The 25,238-nt window shown below is 38.9% G+C and overlaps 1 protein-coding gene across 22 annotated transcripts in view; it reads left to right on the plus strand.

Annotated features, from left to right (window-relative positions):
• The window catches only part of Tcf4 (transcription factor 4), a 346,604-nt gene extending 321,653 nt beyond the window's left edge, over positions 1-24,951 (plus strand). For 16 of the 22 annotated variants that reach the window (XM_027949012.2, XM_027949014.2, XM_071602722.1 and 13 more), the window contains 5 exons: positions 13,927-14,062; positions 15,657-15,819; positions 18,924-19,153; positions 19,790-19,930; positions 20,175-24,951. In XM_027949012.2, coding sequence (XP_027804813.1) covers positions 13,927-14,062; positions 15,657-15,819; positions 18,924-19,153; positions 19,790-19,926 — 666 coding nt within the window. In that variant the 3' untranslated portion in view covers positions 19,927-19,930; positions 20,175-24,951. The remainder of the gene's footprint in view (positions 1-13,926; positions 14,063-15,656; positions 15,820-18,923; positions 19,154-19,789; positions 19,931-20,174) is intronic. The other 6 variants (XM_027949013.2, XM_071602726.1, XM_071602725.1 and 3 more) reach the window with 1 other exon arrangement.
• Positions 24,952-25,238: the final 287 nt, after the last annotated feature.

Consider the following 25,238-nt stretch of genomic DNA (forward strand, 5'->3'; position numbering starts at 1 on the left):
ACCAGTGAGCTAAAGACTTCTGTATTAATATGTAAAATTTATTTGATTTCCAGTATATTTTGTTTAATTCTACTTATTCATTTCAGAAACATTTAGCAGTGGTTACCAGGGTAAGACCCTATGCTAAGATGTGTTCTCTGCTCTGAAGGAATTCACAGACTAGGCAGAAAGGACTAGCATATTTAAACAAATTGCTGCATACTGGTCTGCTAGACCCGACAAGAGAGCAGAACTCTCTTATCCAGGAGGAAATGTCACATGGTCACTTGGTGTAGGAGTAGTGACCTCCTACAGGAAACAACCCTGATTGACCTGGGACAGAGGAGCCCAGTGGAACTACCTCTCCCCTGACCCCTGTCTTTTGTGGCATCCCCACGGCTCCTCACTAGACCCCCAGGTGGGGTTGTGGAACACAGTTCAGAAACCACGCGTATCAGTCAACCTTAGCCTACTTCACTTTTTTCAATGACATTTTTAGTTTGATTTGGATTAAGTAGGATTTATCCAAAGAATACATATTAGGGGGGAAAGCACCTTTTTCTTTAACTGACATTAAGCATATGAGAACTTATTCCACTGAGGGTTTCATAGGACAGTTGAATTGGTTCTACTCTCACAGTTGAGTTCAAACCATTGCATTTTAGATTTTAAAAGCAGCTCAGAAATCAGTTAGCCCATTGCCCTGGTTTTGCTGCCGAAGACCAAGGAAAGGGGAAGTGACCCAAGTGTGGGGACTTGCTGGTTAATGGCTGAGCTCGGATTAGAAAACCGGACAAGCCAGCCACTAGACCAGCACCCTTTATACAGTGTTCCCACTGCCACAGCAGACTTCCTCTCTAACCTAATACCGTACCAATTTCAAAACTGCGACTGATATTACTAAGCACTCTGTTACTCTGACCTAACTGATGAAACCCAAGAAAACTCCTGAGCTGCCCCTTGGCTGCTTGCAGCAAGTAGCTGTTGAGCTCTGCCAATAATACTTGGCAACACAGACGGGTCCCCAGAGAGCACTGAGGTGATGTCCTGGCTGGCATTTCTGGTAGGGTGCCCTGGGAGCAGCGGGAGTCAGAAAATTCTCTTGCTGTGTGAACCCCTTCCATGGAGGTGTGTTCAACAGAGTGGCCCCCATTTGTAGCCTTGTGCCTCTGTTGTCCCAGATTTTTTTGTTCTATAAATTTCTGTTTCTATATAAATGTGTACCTCATTTCTAAGCAGTCATTATCATAGAATCTCAGGAACCTTCGATGTCATCTCTACCTAAATTTCCCTACCAGTTATGTGCCAGACTGTTGACAAGCCTGTGCTAACATCCTTCCTCCAAGGTGAATAGCTCCTGATGCCCCCCAGGTCCATCACATGTTTGAAAATTCTTCCTAGGTCTTACTCAAATCTGCTTCTCTGTACACTCTTTCTTTCTCTGTCCACTGGGAATTGCCCTCAAATCCAAATGCTTGAGAAACTTTCTTATTTGAAGACAGTCTAGTCAATGTTTTTTTTTTTTTCCTTTAAGTTAAATATTTATATCTTCAAATATTTAACCTAACATAATGTTTGACTCCTCACCACAAACTCCAGGACCTTCTGTTGTATTCTTCCTAGTCTCCCTCACCCAAGAACCTCAACCCCATCATAGCACTCAGGGAGTTGTCACAGTGAACCAGGGTGGTTAAGTCACGTCCCCTGTTCTGTGCATTGCATCTTCATTAAGGCCATCTGGGAAAATCCTATTTGCTCTTGGTAATGCCTTCATCATCCTGCTGACTTATATTGAACTTGTAATCAGATGAAGTCCATAAGCCACATGTCTCCCAGCAATCCTTGTGCACTTTATATTATACCTATACAGAGTACCCCTCAATGCCTTTGAATTTCATGTTGCAGCCTTCCATCTGTTTGCAGTGTAAAGGTCTACCTCGATTCCTCCCTCAGTCACATACTCTGCCAGCTCTTCATTGGCAAATGTGATGGGTGCCAGGAAAGCCCACTTTAAAGCCACTAATGAAAAGTTGACCTGGGAAGACACAGACCAAAAGGCCCTGAGAATCAGTATTACAGGCATTCTCTCTACACTTACTGTCCCCTCCCCTTGGAGTTTAATATCTCAACCAGTTCTGTCCCTCTGATTTTACACTCACACAGTCTGCCCTTTCTCAGGTCAATATCCGTGTCACAAGAGACCATGCATGTCACACTCCTATAAATGAGGAAACAAGATTTGTCCAGAAAGACTTGTTCTTGGTGAAACCAAACCATGTTGGAGAGGTCACTGTCTCTATTTCAGAGCACTCCAAAATTATCTTTTAAATAGCCTGTTACAGAATTCCACCCAAGATCTTAATCATCAGCATCATTTTTCAGTAGCTACTATGTTGTTGGAATTAGGACATTCGTCTATTTCTGGTATTCCACTCTCTCTCCTAACCTCCTCAATTATCAGTTATTATTGAAAGCAGATTAGCAGCATCTTCAGAATCCTTAAGCTTATCCCGCAATGATATTCTGCAAAAGTTCAAAAGGTTTTGAATGCAGCTGCAGTAGTGAGAACATTTACTTTCTAAACCCTAAGAGAGGTGGTTAGGACAACAGACCTCCCTAGGTTTCACTATAGTGGGTCCAGATTAGGTGCATCCCCTTCTTTTCCCCCATACCTATTTTATTCAGATTTAGGTTCCATGACATTGAAATAGTCATTCAGTATGCATTGGTTGTCTAACCCAAAAAACTGTTCTCTGTGCCCCTAGGACAAGCAAATTCTAGTTCTCTAATTTTATTTCCCTAAATATGTTTAGCATCCTGTAGCCATGACCTTTAAAGAAATAAATGTTTAAAACATTTTTGTTGCCAGGCACAAAAACTAGTGACTTGGAAGGCTGAAGCAGGAGGATTTCAAGTTCAAAGCCAACCTGGGCAACTTAGTGAGGCCTGTCTCAAAATTTTAAAATAAAAAAGGCTGGGGGTGTAGCTCAGGAGTAGAGTACCCCTGGATTCAATCCTTGGTACCAAAACCAAAACAAACCAAAAAACTTTTTTTTTTTGTTTTCTCCACTTTAAAATATTAAAAAAATATAACTTCATTATATTCTTAGGTAGTTTTATTATTAAATAATGGAGGAAAAAACAAGCAGGTAGGTTTAATAGCTCCATCATCATTATTTTTTATTGAATTTTTACTAGCTACAAGGACACAATACCAAATTACCCATATTTGAAAAGGGCATAAACTTTGTATCGTAAAAAAATGTAGTACTACCCTTGTTTTCTCCAGAAAGCAGATTTTTCTAGAGGGAAAGTTATATATTGTATATATTAGAAAACACACACAAATGTTCGCTCAGTCTGCATCTGCTTGCTTCAGATGCCGCTGGAGATGCTCAGAGGTGCTAGAGAAAGTCTCGTCTCCTGGCCTTTGATCCTGGTACATGTCTCACTTTAGAGCAAGGTGGAATTCTTAAGCCACCTATGATGGATGTGATTGAGACAGGAAGATACAGCAGGTGTCATTGAGCTCATATTTAGCATTGATGTATAATTTCAACAGAGACAGGATAGAAAAGTCATTCCCAAGCCACAAAATAAGCATGATTTCAAAAAAACAGGAGAGGAAAGAAAGGCCCTTATATGCTCAAACAGAAGTAAGGAAATTGCTTGATGATCCAGCCCTGCAGCTGGTGGCCACGCCGCACGGCCCCTCCTCCACAGCACGGCAGCTCCAACAATTGGCTCCAACATTTCACATGGGAGTCCACAGGAAGAGCGAGTTTTCATGTATATTTTTTACATCCAAATTAAATTAACTCATGGAATTTTCCACCCTTAGGAATTAAAGTAGCAGCTCATGAAGTAATTCAGTTATGTCATTCATACCAAAACAGAAAATACTGGCGCAACTTGGCACTGTTTAAAAGCCAAGATCAGGCCTTGGTCGTTTTATAATTTTTTTTTCGAATTCCATGGCTGTTGTTATTTTAACTTTTACTGTGGCTGTAAATTCTTCAAATCAAAAAGTATCTCAGTTGCCTAGAAAACACAAGTGTAGAAGGGACTCACAGTAAGACAAGGGCGTCGGCAGAGCAAACCGAAAGCCGGAGCGACAGCCGCGTTCTCTGTAACTGGAGGGTTCTACCTAATTGGTTGACCTTCACAGTTGTGCATAATTATAGCTTCCTCTGTGTCCATAAATCATCCGAGAACTATAAAGTTGAGTTGAACCCAGAGATCTGTCCAATATTAGTAACATGACATCTGAGGGGAAGCATTGTCCTGATACAATAGCCACACTCTCTTAAAAGCAGTTAATTGGACATACTGTGCAAAACCACGGGCTAGGCTCCCCACATTTTAGTTTTCCTTCTCCCTGGCTTTTCTGCACGCAGACCTTCTCATTTGGAGCTCAAGTGTGTGAAAGTTATTGGAGAATGGTAGTCCCTGGGTAATGTTTCTGTAAGCTGCCCAAAAATTTTCCCCGTAGTCTAGATGGGAAACAGCTGGTTTTTGTTTAAAAAGCTGCTTTGCGAAACGTCTGAATCTTGAGATGGAGAACTGAGGTCACCGTTAAAGCAGGTGTCCGTGAACAAGTGGGAAAGGCAGAGGGGCCCGCGGTGGGTTAGCTTCTGCAGGGCACTCCCCACCAGAGGGGAAAGTGTTGACGTTTGCTCCTTTATTTATAAAAGACACAAACAGGTCTAAGGAAGTAATCGCATTAACAGTACAATTAGAAACCGAGTGTCTTTGAACATAGCCAGCGCTTGAGTGAATAATTAGCCCAGTCTGAAAGAAACCAAAATGGTCATTTCCCCCACAGGGCTTCAGATACAAGGGTTCAAGGCTCCTCTCTCCCTCGGAGATCGTAAGTGCTTGAATTTCCTCTTTAAACACCCCAGGAATAAAAAGAACTATTATTTCAAACAAGTAGTAGCGTAACTAACTAGGTCTTCCAAGTTTTTTGGATGCAGACTCAGGGAAAGGGGATCAAGAAACCTGACATGGGCAAGATCCATTCTGAAGCATTTTTGCAGAAAAGCCAAACAAGAACATGAGGAATCACTAAAGCCCAGGGAACGTCAGGTATCCACCAGTCTGAAGATGAAAGGAAGTCAGCCTCCTCCCCTGGGAGCGGGTGGTTATTAGCAGCTGTTTATCCAGTCGGGAATAGAGATTAACATTGTAATTTTTTTTTTTTTTAAGAACTAGAAGAAAATTTGTTTGGGAAGTTGGCTCTTCATATCTTGTCACTGCTTTGCCAAAAAAAACTTCCTTTCTCAGAACACATGTACTGAGTTGAGCAATGTTATGATTCTCTGAGAAGCTCTAGATTACCAAAAAGTCTATCTCCATTAAATAGAACAGAAAAGGGCAGAGAATGGATGGACGCTTGCCCTTGACACGTTCTGTTGTAGACTTTGCAACGTGAAGCTAGCGGCCAGCTGTTTGGTCTGTTACCTGTTCTTCAGCCCGACTTAAATGGGGCATTCCACCCTTACTCCTCACGTTCCCTCCCCAGCTCAACCTTTGCCACTCCAAGGTGCATGCAAATGGATTTTGCAAATGCCTACTGCTTGCAAAGGATTTTTTTCATGAGATATTAGGGAAGTTGCTTAGTACTTTGGGATCCTAAAAAAAAAGAAAAGAAAAGAAAGAAAAAAGAGAATTGGATATTGGTATTTTTTTCTTGATTCCATGCTACTCTTAATGTCATTTTCTTTTATTAAATCCTTTCTTTTGCTTTTGATCTTATTTATAGCAGAGCCACTGGTCATATGGAAACTATTATTGTATAGCTGGGAGATGAAAGACTGCATTGCAGTTAAATAAGAGTGAATCATTTGGGCCAATAATACACACATACAGTGAGGTACCATTTGTGTCCAAATGCCTTGTGTTGTTCACTTTGTAGCAGAGCCGTTGAAGTTTATAAAGGGCTTTACAAAAATCTGCTTTTTGTCAGAAAATATGTAGTCTGACAATACGAAAACACATGTTAACACACAGTCCTTAGCTGTGTGCTTTTCTTACACACACACACACACACACACACACACAAGTAATTCTGCTTATTGATATAAAAAGAGAAATTTTCATTTACAGTTGGGATATTATTGAATTAATATTAAACATAATTTTTAAGAAATATGTTTAAATAATCTACATCAAAATTCTATCGATCCTTCAAAACATATCTAAACTTCCCCTTCTTTAAGTAGTCCTGGTTTTCCCAGATACAACTTCACCGTCCTTTAAAAATGTGTGTGATCTTGTGTTTTTTTTTTAAGACATTCATCTTGTTTTGCTTTATACCATAATCATATTACCCTGCCATTAAAATATAAGTGGCCCCAAAATAATAGTTGTCTTTTATTATTTTTCCCTGCAAATGCCTAAATAGTGTCTTGCAACATTCAAAAGGCATTCATTGAATTAAATGGACCATTTGTTATTGACGGAAACATGTTAAATGTATATTTGACAGTGCCAAAGGTTTAGATTTCAGACAGACTCACAGATACCTGCCCTGTGTATGATCGTCTCTATTTAGGGACCATACACTGGCACATTGTAATGAAGTACTGACCAGTGACCTACACCCAGCACTGCCCTTGGGACACTCACTGTCCAAGGCAAGTATAGCCTTCATGAATAGCAGCAAAACAAAATCATTGAAGTTTAAGCCCTGTGTTATTAAATGGCACCCTGGAATTTTTGTTGAGGGTGGTATCTGCAGTGAATGGTCAGAGAAGACCCCATGCAATTCCAGAAAGTTGATGAGAAAGTGCAGGGTGCAGATGGCCCTGAAGGGTGAGAGACAGGGGATCTGTAAAACTAATGAAAGAGAAGCCAGCCCAGGGGACAGAAGGGAGGACCTTGTGTAAACCCTGGTTTGCAGGAGTGAGCCCAGCAGGTGAGAGGCCATGAGTAGGTAACTAAAGATTGAGACTGAGCAGTTTAAAAATAGGCAGGAATCAAAATGGTCCCAGAATATCCAGGTGAAGACACAGCAGCACAAGTCAGAGATCTTAGATTGTTGATAGAGCAGTGGAGAGCCATGCTGGAATCTTAATGTGCAAGCCACCAAGTGATGCTAAGAGAATATAGCATTCTAAAGGTGAGGATTTGGAAAGTGATGGAGGGGGGGATATTTCATTAGTTTAGGTGAGCTTCTTTATACTTCCCCCTTTCCAAATATTTCATAATAAGTGCATGTTATTGGATAATAAGAAGCATTTTAAAATTAAAGGACAAGGGTAATGGTAAATCCAGAGTGTTGGAGTGTCTATGCTGTCTAGAGTGTGGAGGTCAGCAGCAAGACTGCATGCATACAGGGGTGACCCACTTCAGGGATCCAGAATTCCAAGTACCCATCAAGTGTTCAGTTGACTTTTTTTTGCTTCAAATCCAAGAAGCTCCTTCTAAGTAACTGCAAGATTTCACTATAATCTCTGTGCTACATGGGTTTGGTTCACTGGGGATAGATTAACTTTAGTTCCATAAAACCTACTTTCTAGCCTGCCACCTGGAGTGGGGAAGAAATGAAATGGACTCTGCTAACCTCCCTCCATAGTCTTACGCTACATCCGTTGACGGTTTCCGCTGTCGGAAAATGATGCTGAGAATTGGTGGCAGGGTGGGGTGGAGACACAGAAGAGAGAAATGAAACAGTTTTAGTAGATGGAATTTATGAGTTAGAAAAAGAAAGATGAACCCAATTCAGCTTACACCCATTTGCATCTCAAATCATATCACAGGATCATTCATTATAACCATTTTGGTGGACAGTCCAGAGGACTTTGAATGTAGCTGATCACATGACAGATAAGCACTGCCAACCTCAGAATCATTTAGATTATATTTAAATCCTCTTGAAAATTATTTTGTTATCTGGAGAATAAGCATTATTAAGCAAACCTCCAAGAGTTGCACAAGAAGGAATTACATTAAATTCCAGACAAAGCATGTGGCTGTGATATTGTTAGAAAAAAAAAATCATTAGGTGTTTTCACGACATTTATGAAATCTCTCAATGAACGTTTTAAGAATCTAATCAAAATCCAAGCAAAATAACTGAATCATGATCTGACTTCAGAGAAAATTCCTTTAAATAAAGCTTATTCACATGGACAATTTTTTAAAAATTGTCAATAATCTGAAACTGAGGACTACAGAAGTTATGGTTGAAGAAGGGTTTCCCAGTGTGGGGACTTTATCTCCCATGAGTTGGGTCAGGTCTTGCTTTCTCGCAGTTTTCCTGTCTCTGATGGTGTTCCTCACGGTATCCACCTACTGCTGCCATATGAGCCTCTGAGTTCCATCTATGAGCCAACAGAAAACTTTGCACAACCACATTCTGCCTTCTGAAAAGATGTGCTTCTGGACTGAATGGTATTTTGTACACGTGAGAAAATAAGTTTGCTTTCCTCTAATATGACAGAGATCTGGCAAGGTAATTGAAACTGAAATCTAGTACTCTACAACTGTCATGTATAATTGATATTTCAGGGGGAGATTACAGTTCAGCACCCAAACTGTTTGCTGTGTCAATAGGTTCTAATTACAGTGAAAGCCCATTGACTTTTCTCTCTTACTTTACAAGAGTAAAGTAAAAGGCATCAGGACTTTTTTCTTTGTCTCATTTTCCTTGATCTTTTTCTTCTTTCTGAAAAAAACATCTAATGTGAAGAGGGAAATTTTGAACCCATGCCATGAATTACAAGCTTTAATTTTTGATATGTCAAAATGTCTCTAAGAGCATAGTATGGTTTTGCGTCATTATCACCTGGATCTAGAAATGAGCGACAAGTTACCTCCAGTTCCTGTCCTACACTCTTAGAAGGATTATGGTAGAATGGAAGTAACTGGGGTCTGAAAGCCTGTTTTGAAGCACTTATCTCTGGAGATAACATTAACTAGGATTGAATAACTGCCAAATGAAATTTAATACATTTTCCCATCCATGAAATAGGCCTCTTAAATACAACAGAATAATTACTTTCACAATACTCCCTGGAAACAAAGAGAGCAAAAGCATTGAATGTCTTTTTTGTTTGTGGCATTTGTTGTTAGCTTGAGGATAAGGACAGGATATTTACCAAGATGCTGTAGGCAACCTCGCATCCCTGTATAAAAGCAGCCTGGCCAACAGCACCTAATTTGAAGCTGCATGTCTTTTAAATCGATTTATGTTGGAGGACTTGTGGCAAATATTAAATTTTGTAATTTAGTTAGACAGTTTGGCCTTGGCCTGAGTTGGTGAACTTTAAATTTTTTCCTATGATAAAGAAAACTAAAATGATCTTCAGATCTGGATACTCATATGCACATATATGCCTGAAAATGTCTTTGTTATAGGTATGTGTGTGCACACATACATGTACGCACATTGGTTTAAAACAAAATCTCCAGAAAGTAAACCCCCTTGGACCCTGAACTCTGCTTCCCTCCCCTGTGTATGTTTATATGCCCATTCAAATTGTTCAATGTTAAAAGTTTCCTGAGTTCAAGATCTATTTTAGTTCTCTAACTGGACATTGGCTAAGTCACTCAGCCATTCTCCACCTTAGCACATTTTTTGTTTTTTATGAAATTGAATTTTACCTAACTTATGTCCAAGTTCCTCCAAACCCTGAAAGTCTATATTCTGGGAATTTAAAGAACTTCTAGTAAATCAGTCTTTTCCCCAGAAAGTATGATCATTTAAAATTATGATGCTTAATTTAATTATTCCCAATGATAAATTCACAGGGGATAAAATTGAAATGGATGTGCCAGAATTGGAATCTATCTTGACCTAAGATTCAGGGTAACTTAGATATCTGTACATAGAGGTACCAGTCATGACTTACCAGGTATGCAGACAGTCAGGCCAAGCCATGTTTGGGCCATGTGATTCTATCTGCTCATTCTTTTGTAACTCATTGGATCACAAAACACCAGATCCTAGGGTGGCCTATTCATAGCATAGCCTATGTCTGCTTCAAAGTGATGTGCTGGCCCTTGGATAGTCTTGGCATTCAGAACCTGGAAATACTAAGGAGAGAGGGAGTTAGAACCCCCAAAGAAAGGTACCAAGAGACACCATGAAAGAGGAAAACAGGCTGTAGTTAGAGTGACAAGCATCGAGTAGATTAGATAATGTTTTCTGAATTAATAAATGTATTCTGATCAACTGATTAGTAATTATCTAATAATTATTAAATTTTACCTGTATCTTTTAGCATAATTATATCTAAAACTACATTCTAAGAGTCTATGACAATGTTCTTAAACATAGCAAAAAATGCAATCAGTATTATTTAACTGTTTTTATAAGCTGGCTTTTAATTTTATTGTTATCTTAATGTTTATCAAAATAGATCTTTAATGAAGTATGAGTTTTCTAAACATAGGTACCATATGTCATACTTTGAGTCAACTTGTAGCTTGAAAGAATCTGCTTTTTCCTAATACATTATTACCTATTTGTTATAGGAGAGGTGGACACATCACTGACCCCTGTATTTATTAGTGGTGGTATTGGGTCCTCCATCTTATTGCTGAGCTGTTCTCGTGGTAAATTTGTGTTATCATCCACCATCTCTCTTGGCTCTCCTGTAAACAGAAACAATATTTCTGAAGTAAATAGGGTTGGAATGTGCTGTCTGGGGCCAAGTAAGCAAGCAGTGGAATTGATCCTGGAGAATCAGACTCTTTACCACATGGATCTGAACCTTTCAGCCATCATCCACGTGTCCTGAAATACACAGCAAAGCCTTAAATATTAACAACTTTATCTACTACTTCTTTCATGGAAATTGACTGATAGTATTTGAAATGACCTAGTGACCCGTAGAAAATAGAGTGAGGTAATACATATACCTAAAATCCAAACAAAATGGTAGTTGAAACAACTATACTTTCAATTGTATTTATCTTCTTTACAGTTTCACTGTCATTGTAGAGGAGAAAGACTTAAAATCAACCAAATGTGAAAATAGACAGTGAGTGCAAAGATGATCATAAGTGAAGGTAGATTGAAGCTTGAGTGCTCAGAGCTCTTGGACTTCGTGGACTCTCAATTTTATGTAATAAGCAAGTGTTTTCAGATAAGATATAAACTGTGTGTAACTATTATGTACTCATTGTTTTACATATACTTTTTTTTTTTTTTTTTTTTTTTTTTTTGTTACCAGAGATAGAATTTAGAACTCGACCACTGAGCCACATCCCCAGCCCTATTTTGTTTTTTTTTTAATTTAGAGACAGGGTCTCACTGAGTTGCTTAGTGCCTTGCTTTTGCTAAGGCTGGCTTTGAACTCAAGACCCTCCTGCCTCAGCCTCCAGAGCTTCTGGGATTATAGGAATGCTTCACTGTGCTAGGCTTACATATATTATTGATACTCTTTGTGATAAGCCTGGGAGACTTGCTCTCTATAACTTAGTGTTGTTTTCTTTGTTTTGCATTTGAGCAACTTAAATAATGATTACACAGCTGACAAAGAAACCGGCTTCATTTAGGTTCTAGACACTTCTGCTCTCACTGTTATACCAGTTATAGCGACTTTCCTAATCAGCTGAGGCAATAAATAAAAAATATAAAGGCAATTGGCTCTTATAAGAACCATTTATAAGAACCATTCTGAATGTGATGCAGAGGGAGAAATTTTTCAAGATTAATACCTTAATATGATTTAAATAAAAAATAAAACATTAGCCTTAAATGATATCACAGATGACCACAAATGCTTGAGAGTGTTTATAGAATGCTTATGAAACATAAAGAGCAAGCTGCTCTGCTAAGCTTAAATCAGTGGTCATCTTCAGTGATTCCAACTGAGTACCATCCTTTGTGGAAATTCAAGAAATTAGATTCATTGGGAACAGCAACAAATATGAATTGGCTCTAAGATAATTATTTAGGTTCACATTGATTTTTAGATTTTAGCTGTCATTTGATTAAGGCCTGTCAAATTCATGCTTCCAAGTTGAGATCTTAGTCCCAAAGTATAATCACTGAATCTATCTTCTGTATGCACAAATATAAGTATGGCAAATCAAAACCTGGATATAAAATGACTCTTCTTCTTTCCTGGGGAAAGAATGTCGTATAGAAAGAGTGAGCAAGGCGTGGTTGAAGGAATGGGGTAGACCAGCCTGCCTGTAAGAGAGTGGACCCCAGTCTCAGAGGAAAGCCAGGATGGTGTGGCAGTAGTTGAGTGTATGGGACGGGCTTGCACTTGTAGCACAGCTGGAACTCTGGGCCAGCGGGAGAGATCCACCAAGAGGCCAGTTTGTGGTTAAACATGGAATGAGCTCAGGGGCTCAATGCATAGAATAGCCACACAGGGGCTGACCTACCCCGGATCAGCAAGTGTATGTTGCAACACAGGCACCCGGTGCCATAGCGCGGACTCCCAGCCTCTCAGCTGAAGTGCTTATATTCCCTGGTGTGGACAGTGTCCTTTACTGTTCTCATTGTTTTTCAATCTGAACAATTAGTACAATTTATGTGATCCTCCTGATGCCCGTCCCCAGCAAATTATTGTCTTTCGTATTATGTAGGAGTGTGTATATTCGTGTACATATAAACTACATCCATATATTCACACACACACACATACACATATAAAATTCTTGATACTTGGCTGCCTTTAAATAATGTGCATGTGCTTCAGTCCTGTGAGTGTGTTGTTGCTTCACATTGTTACTATTTATGCATTCTTTGGAAAAACTCTTATAAAACATTTTGGTACCAAAGAGTGAAAATTCTGCTTTGTGATCTTATATGTATTTTGAATTAGAAAAAGTAACCCTTGATTCAGAGCTGAATAAATTCATGCATAAATATTTTTTAGTGTTAGACCCACTGGCTGGCATAAATGCTCCCTTAACAATAGGCTAAGAAAAAAAACTACATAAAAACACAAACGCAAATGTGAGCTATTTAGGTTTCTCTTGGTTTACAAATGCTTAATGGTTTTGCTTTAAGGCATCTGCTATAAAGTCAGCAACTGCTGTCCCAGTGCCACAAGTTCAATGTCTCTGGACTCCATAGTAGGTAGTAGTAGTTAATGAAAAAAAAACTCAGCAGTATTTTTTTTTCTCTCCAAATCAAGTAATCATGCTGTACTCTATAATTTTATTCTTGGAAACACAAAGAGTGTTTACAATATGGTGTCTTTCTAGGATCAGAGTAGTGGAGGGAAAAAATGGAAAAATGTCCAAACATCCTCACATGGCAATCATGGCTTTACTGGTGTGTTTAATAAAACCTTTATTGGTACATTTTCCGGTGTGGTGGCATTGGCACAAATGGTCCCCCTTTGGATTTGGAACTCAGCAGCTGATGAAATACAGTAAACATTAATTTGGAATGGACTGCCAGTGTTGGAAAGCCAGGTGACATTTTATTATATTTGTACCGAGCAGGGGCTATGTCCCATACTGCTGTAGCTTCCGCTGTCAGAGGCTTAGCTGGCATTATGGAAAAAAAAAATGGCAGGCCTGAGAATCTTATCCCCTGAAATGAAAGTCGAATGCCAAATTGAAATTCCTGTAGGATTTCCGATAGCAATGGGGGAATTGAGAAGCCCACAATTAAGCATATGGGCATTAAGATAATTGTCAGATCTGTTGGCGGACATGATAGAAGACAGATGGGTACGAATCCGTGCGCTCCACTGCAGCACCCTGGGAGACAATTTGACGTTTTACCTGCCTGAGCTACTCTGCCATATTTGTCACTGGATGTACAGCACGGCATCTCACTGAGCGTTAAGTGTTTTTGCAGAGAACTCTAGGTGCATGTGCAGTCCTCCAGCGCCCTCTAGCGAAACGCCTGTGGGAGGATTGTTTTCCAGAGGCCAGCCTTCCTGCTTCCAGGTCCTGGCTGCCCCTGGAAACAGCTGTGGTGCCTCCCATTCCCACTGATCACAATGGCTCCTCTCATGCTTTCAGGTTGGGGCCCATCGTGAAGATGGCGTGGCCCTGAGAGGCAGCCATTCTCTTCTGCCAAATCAGGTTCCGGTTCCACAGCTTCCAGTCCAGTCTGCAACTTCCCCGGACTTGAACCCACCCCAGGACCCTTACAGAGGTAAGTGTGCCTCGGAAGGGCACTTCTGACCTCCTGTAAACAAGACACACAGTGTTGTTGCCCCGTGTCCTTGGTGGGCAGCCCTCAGGAAGCATTGGCAGAAAACCAAGAATCAAATTTGGTACAAAAATGGTAAGTACATGGGAAAGTAGTGAGAACCTAGCCTGCTAATCGTGTTTCTTCAGTAACTGTTTTCCTCCAACATCCTCTGAAAATCCTGGTCCCCTTTCAGTAGGGAATGAGACAGCAGACTGATGAGAGGAAATGATATTTTAGCTATTTCCACATTTTACCCATTCAGGTCCTCTAATGTGGTTACTTGTGGCCTGAAAATGATGTTTTCAAATGAATAGGATGGAAGGAAATTGTTTTAGTTGTTTGAGATGGAAGGAAATATAGGTACGTTTTTAAAATGGAACATGGTTGTGGTTTTCGCTCTTGAGTCATCTAGCCATGTCATGGTGCCTCATGTGCCTGACTTTTCATGCCCCCAGGAAGTGGTGCTACAAGGTCTGGGTCTAGGTTCTCTGTGCGACTCACTGGCCAGCTGACAATCCATCGGTCATTTCAAGAACATCTTCTCATTCCCTGCACATTTAAAATAAACACAATAACACTGCCTCCGGAGTCCATATAATATCTTTCAACTGTTAACTTTTATACCTATCTGAGCGTTAATTATATATATGGGTATGGCTATTCAGTTTTATCTGAGCAGTAATAATCTGGCAGAGCTCTTGGTTTTGCTCTCTTTGCCCTAGATCTGTACTTCTCCAACTGTAATGTGAAAAGCGTGAACCAAGGATCACATTCAAAGGCTGATTCTGATTTATTAATTTTGGAATTTGGCATTTCTAGTGGCTCCTAGGTGATAAGGATGATCCTGGACCATGGACCAAATTTTGAGAAATAGGGTTCTAGAATACATAGATTGCAAGTGGAAGGAAATACTTAATAGACATTCATCGACTAAGAAATAAAATTACATTAAAGTCACATTTTAAAACATAGTGTGATATTAGAAAGTTTAGCGATGATAAAGCTAGAATATTCTTCAGTGAGCAGAGAACTGCCTTCCATATGTACCATTTTTAATGCTGATTACTCCTTGAGGATAAGAGAAGCCTAATTTCAGAATATCATTAGGCTATCTATTGAAGTCTTGACTGCATATATTTAGCGTACTCCCTGGGAATTATATTTTAAGGACATTTTTCTATTAAATCATTGCATATGGAAAAAAACTCAATATAATAGCTGATATTTACTTGGGTTCTTAATCAGAACATTGAGGTGTGTGATTTTCATGATTATGATTTTCATTGCAATTAAGTTGATGTTTTGTAGACAGTGAAATTACCATCTACTCCAAAAGATTGCAAAATAGAATTTAACCTCAGAGCCACTGCAGGGAAAACTTATTTCCGCAGGTGCATTTCTGAAACTTCACCAGATAGCAGGGAAAGAGTGACAGAAGGATCACAGTTCAGCAGTGCGAATCGTCTGGCTGGCAGCCTCGAGGTCTGGGGGGTGAGTGTTTGTGCACCGAGGTTTCAGCAAACGTGTCACCTGGTCTCTTTTTTTTTTCCTATAGGCATGCCACCAGGACTTCAGGGGCAGAGTGTCTCCTCCGGCAGCTCTGAGATCAAATCTGACGATGAGGGTGATGAGAACCTGCAAGACACAAAATCTTCTGAGGACAAGAAATTAGACGACGACAAGAAGGATATCAAATCAATTACTAGGTCAAGATCTAGGTAACAGTATATCATACTGTCGCTTCATTTAATTCCTTTATTGGACTTTGATGAAGTGAACAGAATAGGAAGAAACTACTGAGTTTTTTCCTGGCAGGTAAATTTACAGATCAAAAGAAAATTGAAGGCCTCTTCTAGAAGTACTAAAAGTATCATTTAAGATACCTGTACTCTAGTGAAGCCTAAAATGTTTTTGCATTTATGAATTTGGACCCAATGCTGATTACACACAATACAAAAAAAAAAAAGAAAAGAAAGAAAAAAGATTTATAATGAATGCAAGTGCAAATGGTTCATTTTTAAAAGTATATTCTATAAATTTGGTCAGAAATGTTCTTTCTAAAAAGTGATCATAGGCATGTTAAAAAGTCAAATAATGATGTGTGTGCCACTGTAACTGTTTTCTTAAAATATTGATTTCTCAGCTTTATCCTAAACATGTTAATGTATAGAAGAGTAATTCCTCGATTGCTAATCTTTTCCCTCCCAGACTTTACAGAAAACAACTGCACAAGAATAGCTTCCAGTTGGTCTTAAGTATCTGATATCTTTCAGCTAGATCTGTCTCTTTGAACTTTAGTAATCAGATGGTTTTTTGAATGCCATGGACACCCATGTGCTTTGCCTTAATTCCTTTGGGCAGTTTTTATTTGAGAATTAAACCAATTGTACTGTGCCTGCAGCTTCCCTTTTAAAGGCTGTGGTGCTCAAGGTTAGAGCTAGTGTTCTTAATGAATTAAGAAGATACTTCCTTTTTACATTGGCTTTATAATTACTGGGGCAAATTACATTACGTGTCCTGCTGCAAGTTACAAAAATATTCAGTGCTTCTAGCTAACCCCTTTCTACTATCGTTACGGTTTCCTGATTCTTGGCCACATGGCAAGATAGCCCAGGCTGGGAATTTCACATCCTTCATAGTTTCTCTCTTAGTCTGGTCAGTTCTTGGTAATATAACTTACACATATTAACGGATTCTTTGAAGTCTCAGAACAACATTTTAACTTGCTATTGAGAACCTTCTTGTTTTCAAAGGTCACTCTGATGACATTTACTTAGGTATGCCTCCAAGACTGTGTTGTGAAGCAATGCTTTTCAAATCTAGGCAAATCATTTGCATAACTAATTTATTTATAAGTGAATAACCAATTCTAATCAGTTATTAGCCTGAAAATCTTTGGAAGACAATTTCCTATTTTCAAGTCCCTTCTGTGTAAGGTATGGCACATGTCTGATATATAAAAATATTACCCAAATTTTTAGCTTCAGGGCAGGCCCAGCGGAGATTTCCTTTGGGCTTATTACAGCCTGTTTGCTTAGCAGGGTGCAAGAGCGAATTAATAGTAAACTGATTTTCTTTGGCACCAGCAGGGATCATGGGTAAGAAGAGAGGGGGGATAAGCAGAGAACTGCGGAAGATTAGGAAGTGGCTAAAGAAGCCCTTTTCTGGTTGGTTCCATTGAGCTGTGTGTCAGCCAGCACACACCTGTGGCCAGTGTTGCCACATGGGAAGGGGTTTCAGCTGTGGGAGGGCAGTATGGTCTTTGAGCCTCTTTGTTTAGTGTCTTCATCTTTCCTCACTAACTTTTTATTCTGTGTGTAAGTGTTCTTGGCTTCTATACATCATTACGCACTGTATGTCCTTGGATCCTAAGAATACCACTTTTAATTTTTGATTGATTCGAGCTTCTCCAGTGTACTTGGTCCTTTTTGCAATTTGGAAGTTACCCAAGGATTTTCCAAAAATGGAAGATCAGAGCCATACTTTTTAAGCCAGCATTCATTAAATGTAGGTCAAATTGACTCAATAACTATCCACATGTCTCCCAGTTCTGAAATGCTTTGTGCAGTGAACATTTCCGACGTGGAATTTCGAGGTAGCTGCCAATCTCCTGTCCATTAGCTGAATGCCAGAACCTCTAGGCTAAAGGCTGGATAGGTAGTCACTTCCATAGTATTTCTTACAACAGGGAGTCATTGCTTTTTAGTGGCATTTACTCCATTTTTGATCTTTCATACCCCCAAAAAAATTTCTTGCTCATGGTCATTCACAGTGGTCACCCAGAGTTCTTTGTTTTGTTCTTGAGACAGGACGTCTCCCACACCTGCCTTTGAAAGTCCTTTGAAATGTTGGAAACTCTCCTGCCATGAAAGCTTCCTCAGACGCTCTGCCTTCCAGATGACTCATCGTCCTCTTTGCCTTCTGCTAAATGTCTAATTGGTCACTAAGATACCCAGAAACTGTCAGAACTGATCTTATCTGTGCAGTCCACACTAGGCCCAGCCATACCTTCATTATGAATCATCAGGGTATTTTGGTTCTTAGCGAGATTCCTGTTTGCCTTCATTTTTGACTCACCATGAGGTCATGTCAGTTTATAAGGGGTAGATGTTTGGATTTTGTATTGTTTTACATAGCTGATGTCAATTCAGATTTCCCCAACTTATTTTGGGGAATCACAAACATCCATAATATTAAAGACGTGGAAGTCATGTTTTGTTCTGATTTTTTTTTTCCTTTTCAACTTTTCATTTACTGTGTGGAGAAAATGAGACACAGGTAGGGCTCATGGATTTCCAGGCCTTCAGAGCTGGGAATGGTGACCTCTGGGCATGGTCCCATTGTCTTGACTCTTATTGCTGTGATGTCTTCAACGGAGGTCTTTCTTCTTGGTCCTATTAACTTGCCAGTCTTATATTTTCTTTGACCTATCAAAATCTCTTTTTCAGTCACATATTTCCTTAGGTTTCAGATGTCACAGTGTGAAAGTTCTTCAAAAAAAGATGGCATGTGAGCAATTTTTCTGCAGTGTGGTCACGGAGAACAGGCCAAGCATAGTGGGTAGAGGCCTGCTTGGCAGAGTGTGACTTACCCACAAAAGCTTCATTTCCCCAGATCATGCTCTCCTGTTCGATTGGGGTTCCACGTGTGGGTAAATATCCTTCATATGGACCAGTTGCCAAGGTCAAGTGGATGTAAAACTGACAAGGACGCAGATTGAGATGGGGAAGTTTCCTGACAACTCTGGGAGAAAACAAAGTAATTTAGACACCTTCCTTTCCCCCACACCGTTAGAAAATGTCGTGTCCTTTTTGACCCACAGCAATAATGACGATGAGGACCTGACTCCAGAGCAGAAGGCAGAACGTGAGAAGGAACGGAGAATGGCCAACAACGCCCGGGAGCGCCTGCGGGTCCGAGACATCAACGAGGCTTTCAAGGAGCTCGGCCGCATGGTGCAGCTCCACCTCAAGAGTGACAAGCCTCAGACCAAGCTCCTGATCCTCCACCAGGCCGTGGCTGTCATCCTCAGCCTGGAGCAGCAAGTCCGAGGTCAGTGCAGGCAGCAGTGCGGTGAGATGGACTTGAGCCACAGCGCTAGACTTTTAAGAACCCTCAGAGGAACTGCTCAGGGCAGGCTGCTAAGACCTCTGGGCAGCAGCATTGATTACTCAGATTGTTGAGTTACCTTCCATTTGTACTGTCAATAATCGGAGCTTAGTTAACTTTATTTTAATTTATTTTTGGGGGGTGGGGTACCAGGGATTGAACTCAGGAACACTCGACCACTGAGCCACACCCCCAGCCCTATTTTGTATTTTATTTAGAGACAGGGTCTCACTGAGTTGTTTAGCACCTTGCTATTGCTGAGGCTGGCTTTGAACTCAAGATCCTCCTGTCTCAGCCTCCCGAGCCACTGGGATTACAGGTGTGCACCACCGCGCCTGGCTAGTTAACTTTTTCCAACTCCTTTCCTCCTATAATGTTGCTGTACAAATCTTCCATATAATCCAGGTTTTACTAGTGAACAACCAAAGGAATCACTGTAGTGCCCATTTCCTAATTGCTTCTTTCCTTCTGTCACTTAAAAACTGAACCAAAGGGTCAAACACACACAGAGGAGGTATCACTGTCCTCTGTGAGAAGCCTTGACATTGACTAAATGGCCTGTGCTCTCATTCTCCACAGAAAGGAATCTGAATCCGAAAGCAGCATGTCTGAAAAGAAGGGAGGAAGAGAAGGTGTCCTCAGAGCCTCCCCCACTCTCCTTGGCTGGCCCGCACCCCGGAATGGGAGATGCATCCAATCACCTGGGACAGATGTGAAAGGGCAAGTTCGTTTTCAAATATTTCTGCAATATTCACTCATAACTCTTGCACAAATTTTTACCCAGATTTATCCAAACTCTTAGCCAAATTTACCCCTGAGTCAACTTTTCCCATATTTTTCTTTCTTGGTAAATGAAGGGTTTTTTGGTTGTGTGTGTGTGTGTGTGTGTTTTTTTTTTTTTTTTTAATCACTTTCTCTTTAATAAGTATATTAATGAACTCTCCTTTTTTTTTTCCTTTCTCAGGTCCAAGTTGCCACATTGCTTCATTAAAACAAGAGACCACTTCCTTAACAGCTGTATTATCTTAAACCCACATAAACACTTCTCCTTAACCCCCTTTTTTGTAATATAAGACAAGTCTGAGTAGTTACGAATCACAGACGCAAGAGGTTTCAGCATTCCCAATTATCAGAAAACAGAAAAACAAACAAAAAAAAAAAAAGAAAGAAAAAAGTGCAACTTGAGGGACGACTTCTTTAACATATCATTCAGAATGTGCAAAGCAGTATGTACAGGCTGAGACGCAGCCCAGAGACTGAATGGCAATCTTTCCACACTGTGGAACAATGCATTTGTGCCTAAACTTCTTTTGGAAAAAAAAAATATAATTAATTTGTAAGTCTGAAAAAAATATTTAATTTAAAAAAAATTGTAAACTTGCAATAATGAAAAAGTGTACTTCTGAAGAAAAACTACATGAACGTTTTTGTTGGTATTCAAGTCAGCTAGTGTTTATTATTACTGGATATTGAATAGGGGGAGCTCGGCTGCCCTAGTCACAAAACCAGCAAACGTCCTGATGACAAGAAGTGATGACATTAGCCATTCCTTAGGGTAGGAGGAACAGATGGATCTTATAGACCTATGACAAATATATATATAAATATATATATAAATATATATTAAAAATTTAGTGACTATGGTAAGCTTTTGTTCATTTGTTTCAGACTTTTTTTCTCCTGTAAAAAAATAGTACTGATTAACTTTTTTAAAAGAAAGATTTTACTGTAAATATGGATTTTTTTTTTTTGGGCGGGGGGGTCTTATTTCTGTCCCTTTCCCCAGTTTGTTACCATAACCTGTAGTGCCAACTCTGCTTCTGGAGGGGCAGTGCAGGAGGAAATGCTGACCCTGATGTTGCTTCTCATTCATAAATAAGTAGAAAGTCGTTTCTCCAGTCTTTTGGGAACACAGGACTTAAAAGTCACATCATGTGTAGATATTACAAGCAGCATTACCAAGACATGGCAAAACTGTTGTCTGACTTGTAATGTTGCATTTGTGACCCTATTCTGGGATTTTCAGAGGTACAAGGTTAGAATGCTACAATGTTACCACTGTGCCTTCCAATGTTTATATCATCGGAAACATAACATAATCAAAGTGGCTGTGATTTAACAAAACGATTAAAGTGTTACCTACCTGTGTAGCCGGAGTAGTGTGCAGTGAGGCGTTTCTGAATACATGGTCAGATTTTTGGAAAAAAAAAAAACACAAAAAAACAAAAACAAAAACAAAAAAAAATGAAGTTCAAAAACCGTCAAATGAGAAAATTGCAAGTAGTGTGACAGAGCTGATTGATTTTGTTGCTTTCTTGATTTTTTTTCAAAATGGGTTTACTAAAAAGTAGATGACTTAACTAACCTGCCTCCTCCTTCGTCTGAAAATGCCAATATTCAGTCATCCTGCAGCATTATAATAAGCCTTATAAGTCCTAAAGCATTAAGTTGCACTTTTTTGAGGAGGGGTAGTGCAGTATTTCTCTGGCCAGTATGAATGAAGTTTATACTTAACCATATTTGATAGAAACGTAGACCAAGCTATGGCACAGCAACTCATCAGATAGCTAGCTTTGACGTCTGGGCACAATTGAACCAATTTCCATCGTAAATCTTTCTAATGATTGACTTTGGTGTATAGTGCAGTAAACAAATAGTGCTCCTAGTTAAGTATTTGTCAGCATCCTTTCGTGTCTAACTCGTTTCTATTTTTACAGCCACACAATCTTGGCATGTATTAAGAAAAAAAAAAAAAAACAATCCCTGTTCAAGTAGTTTTTCCACCTATCAGCACTGAGTAAATGCCATAAATCCATCGAAATGGTCTAAATGTTCCATCTGTTCTCCTGTTTTGCCAGTTATATAGTAATGAAATACATTTGTAAATTTTATGCAACAAATGGCAAACGTATCCTTATTTTGAAATTGTGTATGTAAAAGTTATATTTTTACATGTAGACTCTTGTTATTATGTGTTTTAATACATTGTATCAGTTTTTGTTTTTCTAAACTGTGTGGTTTTAAAAAAAAGTCTCATTTAAATGATATAGTGAGCTACAAGAATCTGAATTTTATGTTCATTTCTGAAAATGTAAGAACAAATAAGATAGTTACCACGTGGTCATCTTTATAAACCCATAAACATTTTGATTAGCTGTGTGTGTGTGTTGAAAACTGTAAATATGTTCAGTAGCGATAAAACTAAAATACTTTGATTTGTTGATAAGTTCCTACAATGTGGAGGTGGATTAAAACCTTAGGAGAATAGCAGAAATCAGACTTCATGAAAAGTTTTTCTGGGGCTTTCCTGAGAATCGTTCTATCAAAGGAGCTCAAAAAAGGGTATGGAAGACAATAATGTATACTCTCCCCTCCTCCTGGAATAATGGAAACCATGTGAACTTTTTCCCTCAGTATGTTAAAGATTTCCTTTTAGTGGTCCATTCTGCACTCATTTTGTATAGTCTCAAGGCGGGTATCCCTAGGAACAATATTATATAGGAAGCAGGTATACTCTGATCACATTCAGGATAAGTGTACAGAAGGGAATACGGTGTTTACTCTTTAGGGAACTGGAAGCTCCCTGCATTGATGTACATGTTCAGAGGGCACTTTTGATAACATGTTATCAGAAAGGTGCTTCATAGAGCTAAATTAAAGTTTTTCAGATCTGTAAACAAAGCAAAACATTAAATTGTAGTCATTTGGTTATTTTTTAAATTGGTGCTTTATATTTTGTTCTCAGTCAAACCGAGGAAAAGCTGCAATTTCTTGTTCACCAGCTTTGATGTATTCATTACTCCGTAATGTAATACCTCTATTGTGGAATTCCCTTTGGGCAGAAGTGAAAAACTTCCTAACGGCCACCAGAAGCTGCTCGCTGCTCTTTGCTTGGTGGAGAAACATGATCTGCACCTCTCCGTAGTAATTGGGTGGTATCCCCTGTTTTTTAAAAAAAAAAAGAAAGAAGAAGAAGAAAGGGAACGTGGCCTTTTTACTGTGGTTTTTTTGGTTTTTTGTTTTTTTCATTTTTTTGTAATTTGCAAACCCAGGTAAGATATTGGTATCCTGCACTGGATTTTTGAATAAAATTTAGCAGAAGACAGTTAGGATTAAAGAATATACAAAAAAAAAAAAGTCTAAAAAGTCCATACTGCACCAGGCATGCATATATTATTTATATATATATATATATATATATATATATATACACACACATACATATATATATATATATATATATATATATATATATATATATATGAATGATGCTTAGACTGGGGATCGGTTTAAGACACTTGGACTTTGAAAGCAACTTGGAACAGTTGATCCACCTCCACATTCGAGTGATTTATAATATGCAGAATAGGGATCTGTTCATCTAGAAATCCTTACCATTTGTCTTCGTGTAGCTGCAAGGAACACTAATGTGTATACAACAGTCCACCAGTGGTGCAACTGGTTCTCATTCAGTCTTCCGATTCCTTTAATTTTGTTGTTTTTTGATTTGATTTTTTTCCTATCTCTTGAATTTTTTTTTTATTCGTGATCTTTATTTTGATGAGGGGTTGGGGAGTGGGGAGGGAATCGAATCGAGACTTGGGGTTATGAGGATTTTCGTCTTTGCATCCAACAGGCAAATATGATGTGTCCAAAAGTGAACTTGAGTCAGGAATGAAACAATTTCAGCATAAACAAGCACAAAAATTTAGTCTGCTGGCTGACTGGAAGCAAAAGAGTCAAGATGGAATTTGATGAATTCCAACACAATGGGGCACCAGGGCCTTTAGGCCTCTTTATTTTGCTTTGGTTTTATTTGTTTTCTTTAGAGACATGCTCCTTCTCATGGGACTTGAAGTGGACTCATCTTTGTGCAGTGCTGGTTTTTGCCATACTCATTTCAAGTATTATAGACATATGTAATGGTGAAAATATATGAACTGTGGCCTTTTTCATTCTTGTTACTTGTGATGCAATTAAGTGAAGATAAGAAAAAAAAAAAAAAAAAGCAGAGATTTACCATGTATCAGTGCCTGGCTTTTTGTTATAAAGCTTTGTTTGTCTAGTGCTCTTTTTGCTATAAAATAGACTGTAGTACACCCTAGTAGGAAAAAAAAAAACTAAATTTAAAAATAAAAAATATATTTGGCTTATTTTTCGCAGGAGCAATCCTTTTATACCATGAATATTACAAAAAAAAATTTGTCAGATTCTGAATATTTCTTCTTTGTAGATTTTTGGAATCATTATGAGTAAAAGTTTGTTACTTTATTTTACTATTTAAAAGATGTTATTTTACCATGTGTTACCAAGATGAAACTGTATGGTAGCTTTTTTTCGTTTGTTTTTTTTTATTTTTTTGTTTTTTGTTTTTGTTTCTGTTTTTGTTTTAGTTGTAGGTCGCAGTGGGGAAATTTTTTTTGCGACTGTACACATAGCTGCAGCATTAAAAACTAAAAAAAAAATTATTAAAAAAAGAAAAAAAGGGAAAACGTTTAAAAAAAAAAAAAGATAAAACAGTTACACCTTGTTTTCAATGTGTGGCTGAGTGCCTCGATTTTTTCATGTTTTTGGTGTATTTCTGATTTGTAGAAGTGTCCAAACAGGTTGTGTGCTGGAGTTCCTTCAAGACAAAAACAACCCAGCTTGGTCTAGGCCATTACCTGTTTTCCCATCTGTAGTTATTCGATGAAGTCATGTACATGACCGTTCTGTAGCAATAAATGTGCCATTTTTATAAACTGTTTCTGACACTTGCTTCATTTCATTTTGCATTGTCCTATGATGCTGTCCTGTAAGACTGCATCTCGATTTCATTTTCCACGTGTTGGAGGTATTGACAGCTTAACAAACAAAACATACAAAAAAAAAAAAATCACAAAAACAAATTGAAAAGCAAAGTACATGGTTGATCAAGGATGAGATGCCCTTAATGAAATGGAACGGGATGCATGCAAAACAAAAAGAAAAGTGTCTAGAGGATTCACTAATTGAAGGAGTGTAATTCATGTGTGTGTAACACTGAAAC

Source organism: Marmota flaviventris, chromosome 16 (assembly GCF_047511675.1).
Source record: "Marmota flaviventris isolate mMarFla1 chromosome 16, mMarFla1.hap1, whole genome shotgun sequence".
In the NCBI taxonomy this organism is placed as follows: Eukaryota; Metazoa; Chordata; class Mammalia; order Rodentia; family Sciuridae; genus Marmota; species Marmota flaviventris.